Source organism: Crocodylus siamensis, chromosome 6 (genome assembly GCF_052110815.1).
Source record: "Crocodylus siamensis isolate JL-2025a chromosome 6, ASM5211081v1, whole genome shotgun sequence".
NCBI classification, from domain to species: Eukaryota; Metazoa; Chordata; order Crocodylia; family Crocodylidae; genus Crocodylus; species Crocodylus siamensis.
The window spans coordinates 37617466-37636612 of NC_143400.1; the positions used below are offsets into that span (position 1 = coordinate 37617466).

The following is a 19147-nucleotide window of genomic DNA, read 5'->3' on the forward strand; positions in this document are numbered from 1 at the left end:
GGATGTCCTGGGATTTGCTTGAGAAGCACCTATGGATGCAAGCCAGCGTTTTGGTTGCTTTACTAGCTGCAGCATCACACTGCAGGCTCATGTTCATCTTGTGGTCAATGATGACCCCCAAGTCTCTTTCTTCCATAGTGCTAGCCAGCGTAGCATTGCCGAGCCTATAAGGGTGCTGCAGGTTTTTCTTCCCAAGGTGGAGAACCTTGCATTTTTCAGTGTTAAACACCATCAGGCTCTCATCCACCCATTTGCTGAGCTTGTCCAGGTCAGCCTGGATCACCTGCCTGTCTTCTGGCGTGGATGCTTTGCCCCAAAGTTTGGTGTCATTAGCAAACTTGGCCAGTCCACTCCTGACTCCAATGTCCACATCATTAATGACGATGTTGAACAATATGGGTCCAAGGACAGAGCCTTGGAGGACCCCACTGGTCGCAGGACACCATGATGAGTGACTGCCATCAATTACTACCCTCTGGGCCCGACCATGGAGCCGATTTCCCAGCCAGCAGATCATGTTGGGCCCAAGGCCACGTTGGCTAGTTTCGCCAAAAGGTGGTCATGGGATACCAGATCAAAGGCTTTTTTGAAGTCAAGATATATGACATCAATCTCTTCTCCCTTGTCCAGCTTTATAGCAGGTTGACAGATATTGGTTAATACAGCCATTAGTTAAACAGATTAGTGATATGCTGTTCACTGGCCCTTTTCCCTTAGTGCATTCTGTACTTCATTGGCTTGGACTCATGCCGATGAGTCCAAGTTGTCTGATATATTATGTTTATAATCACCTGCGTGCAAAATGACCCAGCCTCTCTACCATGGAAAGCATCCATTGCATTTCTCAAGGGCAGAGATGGCCCAGAACAGAGGCGCAGATGCAAAGCTCCAGCATCTCACACTTTCAGAAAGGCCAGATCTGCAGGTGCTTTAGAGCAGAGGGAACTTCCCTGACGTCGTAAGTACTACACTGATTTACCCTGGCTGCAGATGCGGACCTCAGACTCTATGAAAGTTCAGAAAGGGGTGAAGGGCTGACTCCGGGGTGATGCGCTGCTACAGAGAACCGAATCTGGCGCCCCAGCAGACTGCCGGATGGGAACCTTGTGACTATGTGAAGACAAAGGCTGCGTGCTGAACAGAGGCTGCCTTAGCAGGAAATCATAGCTGTGTCTGCACAGGGGAGTGTGGCCTACCTACCAGGATGAACCCCTGTGGGTGCCACAAGGCTAGAAGAGGAGCTTGTCACCAGATCCATTTTTATCACTGTGAGACCTGTGGAAAGCAAGGCTTATCAGCCTGGGGATAAAAAGGAGCCTGACTACAGCTGTCCTCATCCCCAGCTGCACCGAAGCCTTGTCTGCACAGCAGAAGTCACTGAGATGAATCTGAATTCACTACAAGTGTAAATTTAAACCAGATCCAGCCCCTGTGTGCACATACTTATTGGGAATAAAAGGAGCCTTAATTTTGCCCTCATTGGCTTCTAAAGAGAATTAAGATAAATCGAATTAAGGCCGCTTGTATTTCGAAGCGGACTGGAGTGGTGTCGTTGCGGTGATACGGGAATGCTGGCATATTTCCCTGTGCAGATGATCAGCAGCACTGACGCTGGCTGAAAGGAGCCACAGAGACTGTTAGGAGACCTCCCCATGCCACGTGCTCATTTGGCAGCCCTTTCTGCGCCATGTGTCCAGCAGTGCTGGTTCATTCATAAGTCATCTGCTTGGGGGTCAGAGCCACCCTGCCCTTCCCATACTGCTGACTAGGCTGCAGGAACCCTGGCTGGATCAGAGGTAGGGGGCAAGAAAGAGTCTGCACCACGTCTTGGTGTTGTGCCGCATATGCATGCTTCCTGCGTGTCGCCCCGTGGCATCCCTGGAGCCCCTGCTCTACCTGTCTCCATCTCCTGCGACACACAGCCTCTCTCTGCTGGGAGCTGGGCTGAGTCTCCCCTGGGGAGGACGTGCCTGGCGGGGTGGAATCAGGGTTTGCGAACATTGTTTGCAGCCTGTTTGTGCAACTCCATTGCCAAACCTCATTAGTTCTGATCTTTATCGTGCCACTTGATATGCAGAACAGCTCCGAGGTGTCGCTGACGAAACTCCTGCAACTCAGGGATGTGCTGGCAAGGACTTGTCCTGGTTTCACAGCCACGGAGGCCTCTCCACTATCCTGGGGAATCTGCACAGCCCTGCCACGTGCTTCCTTGTCACAATGGTTGCTCAGACCTCCCAGCCTGGCAGCTGCCCCTCTACCCCTCTGGCCAGGGATCCCTCCATGGCAGCACACCGGCTTGGGCCAAATTGTCTTCCTGTGGGGAATCTACTTCAGTGCCATGACACCTGCAATCAGTTCTTTGTCTAGGGAGGCTTTTATCATCCCTGCTTAATATTGAAATCTGCATTACTGACAGCTTGGGTTGGGCCATACTGGCTGGAGGGCTGCATGGGTGAATACTGAACGTGTGCCCCCAGGGGAAGCCCAGCCCTGGAGTGGACTCTCCCTCCGACCTACCTGTGCTGCCCCAAAGAGCTGACGGTGTACTGTGCAAAAAACAAGCAAGTGCATGAAACGCATGGGCCAGGCAGCACTGGGGGAGCCAGGGTAACAGACACACATGAGCTGAGCTGCATCCTGTCAGGACGTGTCTAGGATGATGGGTCAGGAACAGCACATCCTGCAACTTTTATGGGGATTGGAGAAGGTAGCCCCCAAGGTCCCTTCCAACCCCATGATTTCAGGATCTGCTGGGCTGAGTGTCCTCCCCAGCCCTGCCTGCTGGAGGGGGCAATATTCCCTACCTTGGAGGGTTTCTGTTGCTCACCCTCCCTGCTTCCTTTTGGCTCACAATGTTTTATTCTTCCTGTGAACCACTGTCCAGCTGCCCAGTAGCCACCACTGTCAGCGGTGGCTCTGGCGAGAGCCCTGCTCTAGGCTGCTTCTCCCTCCCCGTTGGCCTTGCCCTAGTTCAGCACAGCTCCTTCCCTCCATCAGCTCCAGGTATCTCCTCTGCAGCAAAGTGTGGTCACAGCACAGGTAGGCACAGGAGTACCCCCCCCCCCACACACATACCCCGCCATACATGCTCACTTCATTCCCTGCAATTTTTTTCCTGGAAAACACTTCCTCCCCTGGAGAGGGTGCAGCTGAAGCACAGCTCTGGGAATCAGGACTCCCAGGTTCTCTACAGCTCTGGAGCACACATGGTCCAACCTTGGGCAAGTGATTTTAACCTGTCTAGGCCTCAGTTACTGCATCTGTATAATGGGGACAGATGACACATCTCTTAGGAGTGGGTTTGAGACTAAACCAATGGCTGTTTGCAAAGCACTTATATTACTACATGAAATTACTCTGCCTGCCCTTTTCAAGAGATAACAGCTGACTCCACAAAGCTTATCATGTTCTAGCACAGGTGAGCAAGCTCATGTTACTGTTTTAAGCCATGCAGCTTGAGTCAAACAGTAGGATATGTGACCTAGCACTTCTGTACACATGGCTACCAGTGCAGAGCTTGGTGGCACGCACAGGGGAAAAACTGCCAGAATCCCACAGGGACCAGAAACAAAACCATGGGGTTGGGGAGAGGTCCTCCTTGTGTGGGGAAGAGGTGGTGTGATGGGGCAAGCTCACCCCAGGTGCAAGCCTGCTGAGTTTAATGGGACTGCACCAGGACGGGGTCACTCACTCCAGTTATCTCATTCCATATCCTGACATTGGCGGGATCTCATCAACAGCACCCAAGGGGTAGGGACCATAAGACTGGGCTCTTAGGACAAGCAAACCGCCTGCCACGAGTGCAACAGCAGAGAGGGGAAAACCTGGCTGTCCTTACCCAAGGATGCTGCTTCCTCTGGACTGAGGGAGATGGCCTCATGAGCCGGCTGTTCGTACAGGCGGAACTGATAGCGATGGTAGCCACTCCGGGATGGAGGCGTGGGGCGGACGTAGTCTGGGTGCAGAAAACACACTGGATCAGTCTAGCGCAGTGATTCTCAACCAGGATGCCTTGAGATCCTTTCAAGGGTGCCATGCAATGCTAGCACTGTTAGGTGTGCAAACGTGATCCATAAGAGGACCCCAGAGATTTGAGACAGGAATCCACAGTGTTAAAACATTTTGACCTGCTGCGATCCTTATTTAGTTCTTTGCAGCAGATGAACCGATCGCTTGTAGACTCAAAAACTGGGCAAATACTAAGAGCTGGTGTTTTCTGAGGGGTGCTTCCACTCTGACAAGGCCGAGAGCCGTGGGCATAGCGAATGAACCAAACGGCACCGCAGTGGTGTGCTACGGTGCAACTGACTTGCTGCTGGAGTTAACTCGGGAACCCACCCTGAGCTCCAGCAATACCTCAGCCCCCTACTACAAATGACCCCCCCTCACGCCCTGCCTCCCCCTGTGCTTTGCCTTAGTGGTCACTGCATTTTTGAGACCTTGGCACAGCTCCTCGCTACCCAGTCCCTGAGACGGCATTTCTCTGGCTGCTCCAAAGCAGTGGGACCCCGTGGGCCAATGCAAGGGGAGCCAAGTCAACTGGTCTGCAACCAGGCTCTTCCATTTCTCTATGGCCAACACAGCTTTGGTTCCCAGTCCCAGGTCCCATGGTGGGTACGGAGGAAGGGGTGAGGGCCAGGACAGTTGCAGAGGCAACTGGTCATTAAAAACGGAGCTGAAGGACATCAGTGCTGCAAAGCTCAGGTGTTTCACTGCCACGCGCACTGTGTGCATCCCCTGTGCTCCCTCCCCAGCTCCCAGCCACCTTCCCTCCTTCTCCCAGCCCATCCCTCTCTTCATTGCCAACCGGCTGGGCTCCTCTGGAGTCTCGCCATATGCCTGCAAGCAAACTCTTGTTTTCCCTCTCCTGAAACAACCTTCTCCCGACCCCACCTGCTTCTCCAGCCTCCGCCTTCACTCCCTCCCTCCCTGTTATCATCCAAGCCCTCCAGCACGCCGTTCCTGAGGGCCCCACATTCATACTCCCTCTCCGTGCTTTCACACTGCCTTGCTTTTGCCCCTGGGTCTCATCTGCCCCATCCCCTACTATCAGCCCTATGACCTCTTCCATGCTGTCCATGGCTCCCAAGAACAGCTTCCTTCATCCCAGGATCCTTCCCCAGAGCCTCCCTCTTACACCTGCTCTGTTGGCTCCTGCTCTGCTCTGAGTGCAAACCCCTCGGGGCAGGGACCGTGCTGCAACCTGCACCGCGGGAATGCGGTGCACACCTATGGTACTTGAGAAAGAATCACCTCCTGCTTGCAAACTGCACCTCACCAATCCCTCTTTTTAACCACTTCCATCTCAGACCAGAGTGTACCAGGAGCACTGGGCAGCAGGGTTCTGGTCCTACGAAGGCCACACAAGAAGCAGGCTGCTTTACCCTATTGAGCATTGCTTTAGGTGCTGTTGCTGCTCAGTCGGTAACCCAATTCCCTACTGGTGGTGCACCGCAAGCATTCTGCAGTCTGCAATGCCAGAGCGAGAGGACAGTCTCCTAGGACTAACATAGGACAAAACGGGGGTTCAGGTCCAACTCCCTGTGAATCTCACGTTCTCTGGGCCTTGGTGGAATGGGGGAAGGAGCCCGGCTCTCAGCCTCTGTTTGCTTCGCTTGAACTTTAAATCCCTTGGCGAAGGGACTGTCTCTGTGTCCATGTAGTGCTTGACGCAACCAGGTCTGCACAGAATCCCCTCCTGCAACCATGGGCACAATCAGGTGAAAAGCATCCGAGGAGCAAGACAGTCTTCCCGGTTAGGCCAAAGCCAACAGGTGCTTTAACAAGGCCACTGACTTTCAGTGTATAAGATCCTCTCTTCCACCAAGATCAAGCCTTTCTCCTAGCATGATAACAGTCATCTGCCCCATACCTCAATACGCAGGGACTTGGTGTTTCAGTAAAACCGGCTGTTCCCTGATCAGAAAGCTGTGCTGAGTGGAGCAGGGCAGAGCATCTCCTAATAAAACAGGTTAACCTGAGTGGCAGGAGGGCTAGTTTCCCACTGACAGCAGCAGCTTCATGCCCTGTTCTCATGCTTCGGGGCATTAGCTGATTGCTGCTGGGGTCAGGCAGGAAGGTCACACACGTGCACCCAGCACTGTGCAGATCACTGTGCAATTGGCCAGCTGTACACTAGCTGCTTGAGCCTTTTTTTTAGTTTTCCCCTCCAGCGTCACGTCTTGGCCATGGCAAGGAGGAAGCTGGAGACAGCTGGCCCAGAGTGCAGCTAGAGAGGCTCCTCATTGCCTGGTTTGGATCCAGGTCCCTTTCCAAAATGTGGGGCCTGGATCTCATGTCCCAGCTCAGGTGTTTGCAGTGCAGGAAGCTGGCAGGGCGTGGAAGGCACAGCCCTGTTCCCGAATCCTGAGGGTCAGCAGGGTATCCCTTCATGTGCAATGCTGCTGTCGTCTCTTTGACAGCTCCCCTTCTCAGCATGAAAGGGAGCCTAATCACATGCAAAATAATTATGTATGCAGACGTTCCCTAACTGCTAAAGCCCCAACTTAGCTGGAAGGGGCACTTCATATTTGATTTGGGGAAAAAGGATGCAATGTGAAGAGAAGAGGAGTGGAAATTCCTTCAGGACCCAGTCACATTAAGCCATGCAATCAGAAGGGGAAAGAAAAAAGTCACAGCTCCACCTTGGAGCACTAGAGTCATTTACAAACCAGCCTCGTCTCTGATGCTGGAAAGTCTCCTGCACAGTCCTGCTCAGCAAGGGGCAGTGGGACTGGCCTGGTCACTTGGGACCCAACCCTATGCATCTTTACCTAGAGTTCCCTTCCTCCCATCTGCACACGGCTGTGCACGGCTGGGCTCCTTGAATTTCCAAGCCGCTGGAGTCAGGGACAGATGGCCACAAGAGCCCAGTATCTTGGGCACACGCTGGGAGCTAGAGGAACTCTGTCCAGAGCAGGACCCTGGCACTGAGGGTCTCCTCAGGGAGGTGAGATCTGGGTAGGACAGTTTCAGCAGCTGGTTAGTTTGCCCTGAATGTAGCTCAAGTGCAAATTAAGCAACAGAGATTGGGGAGGCAGGGGTTGGGGACCGCTCTGGCTGCCTTGCACTGAGAAAAACTTTGCAATGTTGGAAACACCTCCTCATTTTCCTGTGTTCGCTAAACAAGAGATCAGTATCAGAAAGCAGCCTGTTGTCTGGTTAGAATGTGAAACTGCTCCTCCTCGCTGCAGTTCCGGCTCTGAGGCTGCCGTCAGGGCCTGCAAAGTGGGGAATCCCTCGCTATTTACATCTTTCCATGTGTTTACCGAATGCAAATCGGAATGTGCAAGTGGTATGTGTGTGTGTCTGTATGCATGTGTGTGTGTGTGTGCGCGCACGCGTGCGCGTGGGCGGAGGGGGTATTTTTAAACCCTCTTCACTAACCGTCCCTCTCTTTGCAACAAAACCCATGGCTATGAGATCCCAAAGTGACAGAGAACGGCCCCTTTCCATTGCCAGCCCAAGCGGCACCAGGGGCCGGGGTCCTGCACCCCATGTCCTGTTTGGCCGCCCCTTTGTAAGAGGGTCAGGCATTGCGGTGGTGAGTGACAGTGAAGTTGAAATGACTGGGCGTGGACCACACTGCTGCACAGGCTTCCTAGGGAAAGGACAGCGGGTCCTGCCCTGAACGTGGCGAGCAGCTGATTTGAAGTGATGGAGTGAGCTTCCTGCTCCTACCCAGCCCTTTGCCTCACGGGGCTCTGTATAGCCCTGCAAAGCACTGCAGTTGCTCAGCACACGCTTCTTGGCTTCCATCCGCTTAAGGCAGCTGCCGTCCTTGCTGCTAGGAAGAGCTGGGCCCATTGGATTTGCTTCTCCATGGGCCAGAATCTCCCCTGTTGAGCAACGCTGAATAAGTGCCCAGGGGCTGGGCCTCGCTGCCCTTGGACGCTCGCTCAGCCTCCTCCGAGCCAAGAAACAACAGGTCACAACCGAACCGGAACTGAGCGCTTCCACACAGCACAAGTTAATGTCCCTGAGCCACCCTTTTGCATCCCAATGGCAGCGGCTGTGTAATAACATGGGCCAGAGATCCCAGGAGGACAAGGCAGTAATGTCACTGCTTACCTGTTAGCACATGGCCTCTCAGATGTCCGGCCCGCAGATCGGAGCCCTGGAACGACAGAACGGGAGAGGTTGGTCCATGGGCACTCAGGGTGCACAGTCCCCAGCTGGGACCTAATTACTTTCATAGATTCATAGATTCATAGATGCTAGGGTCGGAAGGGACCTCAATAGATCATCGAGTCCGACCCCCTGCATAAGCAGGAAAGAGTGCTGGGCCTACATTACCCCAGCTAGATACACATCTAGCCTTCGCTTGAAGACCCCCAGGGTAGGGGAGAGCACCACCTCCCTTGGGAGCCCGTTCCAGACCTTGGCCACTCGAACCGTGAAGAAGTTCCTCCTAATATCCAATCTAAATCTGCTCTCTTCTAGCTTGTGGCCATTATTTCTTGTAACCCCCGGGGGGGCCTTGGTGAATAAATACTCACCAATTCCCTTCTGTGCCCCCCTGATGAACTTATAGGCAGCCACCAGGTCGCCTCTCAACCTTCTCTTGCGGAGGCTGAAAAGGTCGAGTTTCTCTAATCTCTCCTCGTAGGGCTTGGCCTGCAGGCCCTTAACCATACGAGTGGCCCTTCTCTGGACCCTCTCCAGGTTATCCGCATCCTTCTTGAAGTGCGGCGCCCAGAATTGCACGCAGTACTCCAGCTGCGGTCTGACCAGCGCCCGATAGAGGGGAAGTATCACCTCCTTGGACCTATTTGTCATGCATCTGCTGATGCACGATAAAGTGCCATTGGCTTTTCTGATGGTTTCGTCACACTGCCGACTCATGTTCATCTTGGAGTCCACTAGGACTCCAAGATCCCTTTCCACTTCCGTGCCACCCAGCAGGTCATTTCCTAGGCTGTAGGTGTGCTGGACATTTTTCCTCCCTAGATGCAGCACTTTGCATTTCTCCTTGTTGAACTGCATTCTGTTGTTTTCTGTCCACTTGTCTAACCTGTCCAGGTCTGCTTGCAGCTGTTCCCTGCCCTCCGGCGTGTCCACTTCGCCCCATAGCTTAGTGTCATCTGCAAACTTGGACAGAGTACATTTCACCCCCTCGTCCAAGTCGCTGATGAAGACATTAAAGAGTATCGGTCCAAGCACCGAGCCCTGCGGGACCCCACTGCCCACACTCTTCCAGGTCGAAACCGACCCATCCACTACAACTCTCTGGGTGCGACCCTCCAGCCAATTCTCCACCCACCGGACTGTGCAGTCATCCAAGTCACAGCCTCTTAACTTGTTCACCAGTATGGGGTGGGATACCATATCAAAGGCCTTCCTGAAGTCCAAGTATACGACATCCACCCCTCCTCCTGCGTCGAGGCGTTTTGTGACCTGGTCATAAAAAGAGACTAGATTGGTCAGGCACGATCTACCTGCCACGAACCCGTGCTGGTTTCCCCTCAGCATAATTTGTCCTGCCGGGCTCTCACAAATGTGAGCCTTGATGACTTGATACTTGCACAGTGCTGGGGAGGAGCAGGGCCCCCATCGCCCCATACAGCGCGCAGAACCGCACAGACACAGACACACGGGGATGGAAGGGACCCCAGGAGTCGTCCACGCCAACCCCCTGCACAAATGCAGAAATGCTGCTCCTGCACCACCCTGTCCAATGCTCATCCAGCCACGTCCTGGGTTACATGGAGGGAATAGACAAAAGGTGGGGATGGGCATGGAGGTGGGGGAGGAGAAGGTAACCCTAGAGGAATCACGCTATGGTACAGCAATCAGAGGTCCTAACTCCAGATAGCAGTAGCAAACACCCCATCTGGGGAGCAGCCTAATGACCCCAGGAGCAATTAAGGTGCCTGACTTGCGAGGAACTCTGTGCCGTTATCTTTGGAAACTGCCCCCCAAAGAGGTTTGCTGCAGCTCAGGGCAGCGGGCTGCAGCCTCTTGGCACAGAGCCGCCTTCTCCATGGCCTGCCCTGACTCCAGTCTGGAAGTTGCTGGAGTTCAGTAAGTTTCCTTCGCTGCCTCCAACCCTCCACTGACACGCTTCTGCGGCGAGCCGGGAGGCGTGGGGACACGGTGCACGAGGGCCGATGCTTTGCTCGCTAATTTAGATTGTAAACATGTCACAGACTTTGTGTGCCACAGCCGGCGCATTGTAGAGTCCCCCTGAATCACAGGCTGCGCTGTCAGCACACCCTTGAAGCCAGCACACAGGCACTGTCAGACAGATCACGCCGGACCTGTTATCTGGGCCGCGGGATGCTGGGAAAGCTACAAAAGCTCTCGCTGAAAGCCCCGACACCACCCTGTGCAGAGGTATTCAGGCAGGGGCTAATTAACATCACTGCCAAGGCAGGAAGGTCATGGTGTCTTTGGGAAGCACGGGGGTTGGAGCATGGAGTAGGATGGCAAGGCCGCCAAGACACCGACCAGCTTGACAGATGTCATTTACAGCTGTTGGACCACGTCCTCAGCGGGCTCAAACTGCTGTTTCTCCACCAGCATACATGCATCTGCACAGGTTTACACCAGCCGGGGACATGGCTTGCTGTATTTTAACTACCACAACAAAATCCGGCTGCGATGAAAGCACCTTGTGCTGGGAAACAGGGACTGATACTGATGGGTGGAGAGTCTCAGGCATCAGGCCTTGACTGGGGCTATGTAAGCACCCCCTGGCAGCGGTATCAGGGCACCTCAATCTTGACTGGGTCTTGCTGTGACCACCCCCCCATCTCAGCTCTGTCCTTGCACCTCAGCTCTGACTGGCAGCAGCTATAGTTATTCCAGTTTCCTCCCTCACCCAAGTCTGTGAATGCATATACACTCACCTCTGTTGTAGCACCCATTATTGCACTCCTGCCCACACACACCCAGCTCTGCCAATGCACCTTAGTCCTAACTTGCCCAGCCATTACCTGTTACTACCCATGAAAGGAGCATCAGATAACTGCAAACACAAACAATGGTGAATGCATCTGACTCCCAGCACTTCTGGATCCAGGTTTCGCCCTTTCCAAAAATACCACTTTCTTGACTGAATCACTGGTAATGAGAACATCAGCCCAGAGGCCTGGTGCATTGTCAGCTGGGTGCCAAGGCAAAACAGCCGCTAAATATCTGCGTATTGACTGCAAAACCCTCAAGAAATTTTACCAGCCCAGGTAAAAAAAAAATCCTCACCCACCTTTTCCATCACAACAATGGCAAAAATACCAGTGACTAAGATTTTCAGAAGCCACCGGTGACTTTGGGTGCCTGAATTTTGAGAGGGCGGGTGCTCTGTGTTTCTAAGCACCTCTTTGGGGTGGGGCAAGCTGGATCCCCCCCATCCCCAACACTGAAATGCCCCAAGCTGAGCCAATTTTCTACTGGCCATGGGTAGGGAAAAACTGAGGCGCTTACAGGCGAGGGGAGCTCAATGTGCAGAGCAGCCTGTTTGATGGCTGATGCCGCCTGATGGAAGGAGCACTTCTTTGGGGACTGGGATCCTGCCTGGATTTGTTCAGCCTCTTGGATAAGCCTTCCCTCGAAGTCGTTTCTGGTTCCAGCCAGGACCTCGCGGGTGGCTGCACAGTTAATCTCAGCACCACGTGGAAATTCTGACTTCTGCTTTTGAATGCTCTGAATGGACATTAAAAGGCCCCAGTGAACTATGGCTGACTTCAGGAAAAAACTAACCTTCCTGGCTCTTGGGCTCAAGCGAGGCCATATGGAGCTGCGTGCTTGGTCAGGACACCGCGTACCTGTGGCTTGTTGCCTGTGTGCGGCGGGTGGAGAGGGTGCAGCAGGGGCAAGCTGGGGTTGACAACAGATGCCCAGGGCCGCATGGGTCTCCTGGGGGAATGAGAGCCCCTGCCAAGGGTGCTTTCCAAAGGGCGGGCTGGCAGCGGGGACTGTTATGCTGAACAAAGGGACGACAGCAGCCAAGAACAGATAGAAGGAGATGTTTGGAGCAGAAGCTCATTTGAACGTATGGCCCCTCCCTGTGCAAGGCTGGGACAGTCTCCAACCACCATTACTCAGGGCTTGGTCTACAAAGCCAAAGACTGAGGCCTCTTTATGTCTCGCAGGAGGGTGGGTCTCCAGGACCAGGACCCAGGGGACCTGGTTTCTATTCCTGGATCTGCCCCGGGGGCGGTACAAGAGTGGGCAGGCCTCCTCCCGCCCCACGCCTCAGCCTTTCCCCGCCAGTAGCAGGGGGAGGACGCCGGCCACGCATGCTGCTGGCCCAGAAGCACGGCCGCATCCTCACGTGCCCGGTCGGAGGGAGGGGGAGAGGACCAGGGCCCGTAACGGGAAGAGAGCGGGAAGGGATGGCGTTAGGCAGTCTCAAACAGCTGCACGTTCTCAGAGAGAGCTGGGAACGGGCCAGACTTCAGGGCCAGGGCAAGGAGCGCGGTGTCTAACCCAGGCAAGCCGCGGGAATCGCTCCGGGTTTGCACTGCGGAGGCAGAGAGCAGGCTCTGGCCCTGGGTTTCTCACCACCGCGTGGGGTAGCTGTGAGCATCTCCCTCTGACTCTGGGCTGGGCCGCTTCCTCACGTGGAAACAGGCGGCCTGGATTAGCTGCCGGGGGACCTTCTTGATGACTCTGCTGAGCCGTGCCTGCATCTGGGGTCGAACCCAGCCCTGCTTGCCCTCTGGCCCTTTCATTAGCCGGGCCGCTTGGCTGGCTGCCTGCGGTGGGGGTGGGACGCTTGCGTTCTCTTGCAGGAGGTCGAGAGAGTCAACTCCAGCCTTTTCAGCCCCCTGAGGATGGCAGACCCCCCCAGATCCCCCACCGCTGGATGAATGGGGTCCCTGCGATGACACAAACTGCTTCCTCATTCCACTTCAATTACTGACTGCAAACTGCACGCCCACCGTGGAAGCAGTGAGGGCCTGGCTGCCGGCTCCCGCTGACCCAGCTGGCACGCTGGGGTCAGCAGCACATTTCGGCGAGCGCGGGAGAGATGATTTAATCTCTTCACCCACCTCTCCCCATGCGTCGGGAGGAATAAATCACATTAACCGCCACCCCCCACTCGGCCTGGGGGAGATGGCTTCTCCCCGGGTGCTAACTAGGAAAGAAATTCTGGGTGCTCCTCCACTGCCCGGGTAGGCAGTGGAGCTGCTAGCAGGTGAAGGCTGTGGCTTGCAAGCAGACGGTACCGGATGACAAAGGACTCACCGCACAAAAGGCAGCAGCACCTCAGTGCAGCAGTAATCCCTTCCTTTTTTCAATTAACAAAAGGGTAGGTGGCTAGATGGCACCAGCTGTTCCCTGGAGGGCCAGCAGGATCTTGCACAGCTTCACGCTTTGAGCCTCGGGAGCATTCAGCTTAACCAGGCAGGCAGGGTTTGATCCACTTCTATGCTGGCTCAGGCCTCTTGCCTCACACCTGTGCAGGTGTGCACAGAAACGCTGGCGCTCTGCTGGCCTGGTGCATGTGGCATTTGGCACCATAAGTGGCTTCACAAGGGGGTGGCACAAGAGCCTGCTGTCGGCGTGCAAGGGAAGGGGTCTAGCGGGCTTAGGACCTGAGTGAGAGGAGCCCTGGGTTCAGTTCTTGCCCCTACTGCCCATAGGCTGCCTGATCGCTGCAGGCGAGCGGCCTCACCTCTCGGGGCCCACCTGCACATGGAAGAGGATTGTAGCAGGCCTTATTTCCCAACCTGGCCTCTCCCTCTTGGAGGCTGGGAGAGCCGAGAGCAGCTGATTTCTGCAGCAGCCTCAAAAGGGCCTAAGTCACAGCTGAACGGTGCACCCCTTCCCCAGCAAGCCTGCATCCCTCGAGTAGCAACTGGAGCCAGGAGGTTATTTCCCAGCTCTCTGGGAAGCGAGGATGGATTTGCTGTGGCAGGTGGTGACAGAAAGGTGGTGACATCGGCTCTTTGGAGGGTGTTATCGAGGGATGGGTCAGAGGTGCCACATGACAGCAGGCTCTGCTCAGGCACCAAAATCCCCCGGACTTGGGGACGGTTCAAGTCTGTCCATGGCCCGGACAGCAGAGATGAGCGGGTTCTTAACGGGCTGCCCCAGCTGTCGTCCCGGCAAGGGACTCTTCAAAGATGGGCTGGGAGAAGGGCAGAGGCACAGTGCCAGCTGCAGAGGAAGGGCACTGGCGTGGCGGTGCCACCTGGGAGGTGCCGATGTCGGTTTAATAGCCCTGTTGTCAGCCTGTCCGCTCGGAGGCTACTCAGCTGCAGCTGCCCGCGGAGCGCTGAATACTGTCTTGTGGCCTCTGCACATCCCTAGCACGAGCTGAACTAATGGGCACTGATGTGCTGCCACGTTTATTAATGCCCTTTTATGAGAGCATTAATATTGCTTAATGACACCATTGGAGCTTAACATCCTCCTGTGTTGTTTTTTTTCCTCTCCCAAGGCTGGGGGGTGGCGGGTAGGACTTGGAACAGGAGACTGAGAAATTCCTACCCTCCTTTCGGCTGAGGCTGCAGTGCCGGGAGAATGAGGGACGCAGGCAAAGCTGTCCTGGTGCCCCAAGGGGTATTCACTCTCTGCCATTGCACTCACACGAACAGAGGGAACAATCCAGGGCTTGCGACCCAGGTGTAGAGTTTGAGTGAGGGGCAATAGGGCTCAGGGCATGGGTGTGATTTCACAGATGCCAGGCAGGGCCAGGGTTTTGAGGGGGCTGGCCTCTTGGGAGCCCCTGCCCCTGAGCATCCCTGAGCTTCTGGGAGCTCCATGCTTTGGAAAACGTAGCCCTGACGGACGCCAAGATCCTGGGAGGACTTTGTGCCCTGCTCTGAGTGCTCAGCCTGGGAAACCCTGACTAAGTTCAGCGCGCCATCTCTCCACGACTCCTCTCACTGCCCTGATGATAATCCTTTCTGTGCCCATCTTGCTTTTTTCACTGCAGGCATTTTTGGAGCAGGTACCATCTCTCACCGCATGCTCGCACAGCACTGAGCACCACCTGGGCCAGGCCAGGCATTAGCTGTAACACAAACAGCCACTGGGCACCCTCTGTGCTAGGGGCTGTACAAACTTACAGCAAAGGAGAAGTGCTGCCGGCTCAAAGACTTCCAAGTGTCCCTCGATGCTCCAGAAGGGAAGCGAGAGGTGCTGACACAGCGCGTTTATAGAAGATGCGTTGTACTGCAATGCTTGGACGCAGCTCCCAAGGCAGGCCGGGAGTTGGCTGCGACTCCTGGATAAGATGAATGAACAAAGCGAAACGCCCTCCCAAGTTTCCAGAACTCCTCTGCATGGCAGGAGCCCAGAGTGTCATCTGGAGCATCTCCCCACTGTGCAGAAGGGCCTGGACCGCTGCAGCCGGTTGCAATGCAGCCAGGCGCTGACCTAGGGACCGCAGGGGGAGAGACCCGGGGCTCTGAGGTCAGTCGGCCCCACAAGTTCAAAGGAGAAAAAAAAAAGTGGGGGGAGGATGAGTCACATTTTGTTTCCCCCTTGATCAATCTCTAGACTGAACCCATCTGCGGAGAGGGAGCAGGGCTAGGAAGGGCAGCAGCGGGGAGACAGAGACATTTGCTAAGGCAGGGAGTCAGGGCTGGGGAAAGTGGGTGTGGGAATGAACACAATAGCTGGCAGCACTCCAGGATAAACAGATGACTGACTGGACTGGGGTTTGTGAATAGGAACAGCTCTGGCTTGTTATTCACTCCGAGATGAGATAGATGTCCTTCCTCCCCCCCAGCCCGCCCCGAGCCCCCAGCTGGGACACCCAGTACATGAGCCACGCGCTTTGCTGGCAGGGCCAGCCGGAGGGAGCGCGCCTGCAGGGCGAAGCGCCTCTGGCACAGCTGGGCTCTGCGCTGGGGCGGGAGACAGCCGGCGCTGTTCCTGCAGCGGGCCTGTACGATTAAAGAACAATTAGTAAACAGGGGAAGTTAATCTCCAAACAAATAAGGTGCCTCCAGCACTGAGTGCTTGGGGCACCCTAGCCTGACAGGAGAAGGAGGCAGCTTCAGAGCTGGTGCAGCCAGGAGCCCAGAGTTATTATAGTCTCTTGCTCTCTCTGATCTTTTTAACCGTGCCAGGATCGATGGACTGCCTCTCACGAGCTTGGGGGAAATACCAATCAGGGCAAACCAGCCCGGGCGGAATAAGAGCCGGCCCCTTTTCCAAACAAGTCACAGGCTCAAAAACTGCAGTGAAAAAATAAAAAAAGGGACTTGCAGGTGTCTGGGTACATCCACCTGCCTGTCGCCTTCCCCCCGCCCAGCCGCTGCAGGACACCTGCTTTCTATGCCTGCAGTTTCCTTGGGGCAGGAGATACTCCTATCTGCTTGTATTCACTGCCATAAATCGGGCACTGATGCTGATCACAGACTGTGGCTGCTCCTGTAATGTAAATACGAGATAATAATAACCCGTTATTTCCAGTCCTCCTGATCATTTCTCTTTTTTCTCCCACTCTGAACTTTCTGGTCCTTCCCCAGGAAGCACTGGAAATAGCATGAGAAAAAAGCCTGCCGTAGGGATATTTTCAGCCCAACTTGGTTCTGCACAAGAGGTCCATTATTGAAACAGGCAGAGCTGAAACCATAGCTCTGACTGCTCCCGAGCGTCAGACTTTCAAACTTCAGAGGCAACTTCGGGCTTTATGATTTGAGCCCCTTTCTAGTTCAGATCAAGTCACAGCATTAAGACACAGGGAAGAGAGAAAGGAGTGGGGGAACAATAAAAGTAGTGGTACTCTTCTTCCAACCCTTGGCCAGAAATCGAGCCCCACCCACAAACAAAATGAACCCTGCCCTTCCGGAGATGCGAAAATGGGTCACCACTCCCAACAGGCCTGCATCTAATGAAGATCCCTCGCCTTTTTCACGTTCTTCCATCAGCAGATAAATGGTAACAGCATCAATGTGGAAGCGATGTTGACTTCCCAACCAACCCCACTTGCAAATGACAGCTGTCTGGGCTATTGTTTCAGGCTCTCGGCAGACTTGGGCACAGCACGCTGTACAGCAGTTGCTCCTGGGTCATATTTTTAATGTTTCCCTTTCAACCACGAAGTTGAGAAGCTTGATTTAGGCAAAACGTGCCTCCGTGAAATGGTACCTGCTTTTTCTGAATTGCAGCGACCTGGGAGCCTTGTGCTTGCATCCTTTGAAGGGTCACTATTGCTCCTACACAGACATTTCCCAGAGCTGAGCCCCAAGGGCCTTTCCACAAGCATGGAAACAAGCTGCTTAAGTTCCAGATCTCCCAGAGTCTTCGTTTCTCGAGCCGCCGCTAAGCTCTTACATTGTAAAAGTGAAATAAAGGGATATCCCGGTGGTAAGCCACTAAGCTCGATAATTGCAGGGATATGCCACCAGTCTGCACAGAGGCTCCTGCAGCAGCTGATCACAGGACTCTCCTGCTTTCAGACCTTCTGCACTTCTAACACCTGTCCCGCTGACCAGCCCCGGAGCCCCAGAGATGTCCTTACAGCCGAGTGTCACCAAAACCTTCCTAAGGATTTATATAGTAAGCTGCAGGACTGTCCCACCTGTGGCCCAACTGCTTGCGGTGGGCTTATTTTAGAGATTTGGGAAACTGAGGCACGGTGTGCAAGAATGACCTGGCCACGGTCACACAGAAAGGTTGTGGCGGAGCCAGGAAGAGAACGCAGGCATCCCGACTCCCTGCTCTCACCACCAGACCGCATTTCAATCTCGAGTCAGGAGGAGACCCCGGGAGTCCTGCCCCTTGGCTTAATTACAGCATGCCCTGCCTCTCACAAGACCCTAACTCCAGAGCTTCCTGCGGGGTCTGGAAGTCATCTGATGCATTTGCTAGCTTGATCTGCTTGCACAGCTCCATTTCCTGCATCGTGCCAGAGGGGAGTGACCAACACCCTGGGTCCGGCTGGCCCAGCTGGGAGCTTTTCACTGGCACCCCCAGTCAGCTGTCCGAGGGTGCCTTTGTCCCTCCCCTAAGTCTCCTTGGGTGGCTGGTCCCTCCCGTCATGGCTCCAGACTGCTTGCCAGTACTGTAGACCCTGCCTCTTGCCCAGAAGAGGCACATAAATGGTCCCTTTGGACTGGGGATGATAAGGCTGGATGTGGGAATTGCATTCAGTTGGTCTGGTCCCTTCAGATGACTCAGGCCGGACTGGGCAGCGAAGCAGAGAGAAGGAAATGTGTGAGAAGAAATCTAGGCAGGCTAAAACACCCTGGAGAGTCTCTTCAAAGGCTGAGCTAATCTGGTGCTGCTGATCCTTCCCCCTTGCAGGCAGGAGGGGCTGGAGTTATGATTTCCTGCTGTTCAGACCCTTCTCCTCCGCTGCTCCCCCGGGAACATGCTGCCTCCCATCTATCAGCATGCTGAGGGTCCCCCAGGCCTGGCCAGCGCCTGCCTTCCAGTGCTTCAGCCCCCGGCCTCGTTGTGGAGGAGCTTAGTGGGCAAGACTCCACCCTGCAGAGCAATGTTCAGGCTCAGGCAGAGCTGAGCACTCATTCAGGGGCTGGAATAGTCTCATCCAAACCCAATGCCCAGCTGCAAATGCCCGATGCTTTGGGGCCCTTTGGGTGCGAGTCTCAGCCTGGGCTTCATAGCTGCCAGTGCCGGCTGGTCCCAGACCCCAATTCTGGGCTCCTGGAATCTCTCTGAGCTCAGCTTCATCGCCAGCTGCAAGCTAGACACCCGTACGCACGCGCAGGTATCACACGGATGGACACCGTGTGAATGTCTCCCTTCATGGGCTCTCTAGAAACGCACCCAGACACAGCAACCCCCGCTCATGCTATCTGCTGCCAAGTTTGCCCCTGGCTGGTACCTGCCATGTGCAGGTGCTCTGGTCCTGCTCTAGTGCCCTTTGCTCGCACCGTCCATGAAAACACATGGGAAGAATTTACTCAAAAACTTTCAGAAAAGGCATTTCCCCTCCCCTCTCTACTTTCCATCACACATTTCCCCCCCAACTCTTCCACCTCTGACCTACACACTCAGGCTCCCGATGGCTTATTCTGATGTGCCGCCAGACGAACAACAGATAGCCTGATTTGCAAACCTTTTTTCCAATGGTTGCACTTTCAGGCAATCATCACACCGTCAGATGTTCCCTGCAGCCCGATTCTGCCACCCTGACAGCTGTAGTAGGTACTACCACACAACAATTCATTCAGAGCAGGGCTTCCCCTGTTCAGGTCCATTCACACCCCGATAAGTG

General features: G+C 54.8%; 1 protein-coding gene across 6 annotated transcripts in view; it reads right to left on the reverse strand.

The window, feature by feature from the left end:
• PEBP4 (phosphatidylethanolamine binding protein 4) overlaps positions 1-19147 on the reverse strand; it is a 186408-nt gene that overhangs the window by 14458 nt on the left and 152803 nt on the right. For all 6 annotated transcript variants that reach the window (XM_090052925.1, XM_090052926.1, XM_090052923.1 and 3 more), the window contains 2 exons: positions 8071-8116; positions 3839-3955 (listed from right to left, as the gene is read on the reverse strand). In XM_090052925.1, the coding sequence (XP_089909051.1) occupies positions 3839-3955; positions 8071-8116 (163 nt within the window). The remainder of the gene's footprint in view (positions 1-3838; positions 3956-8070; positions 8117-19147) is intronic.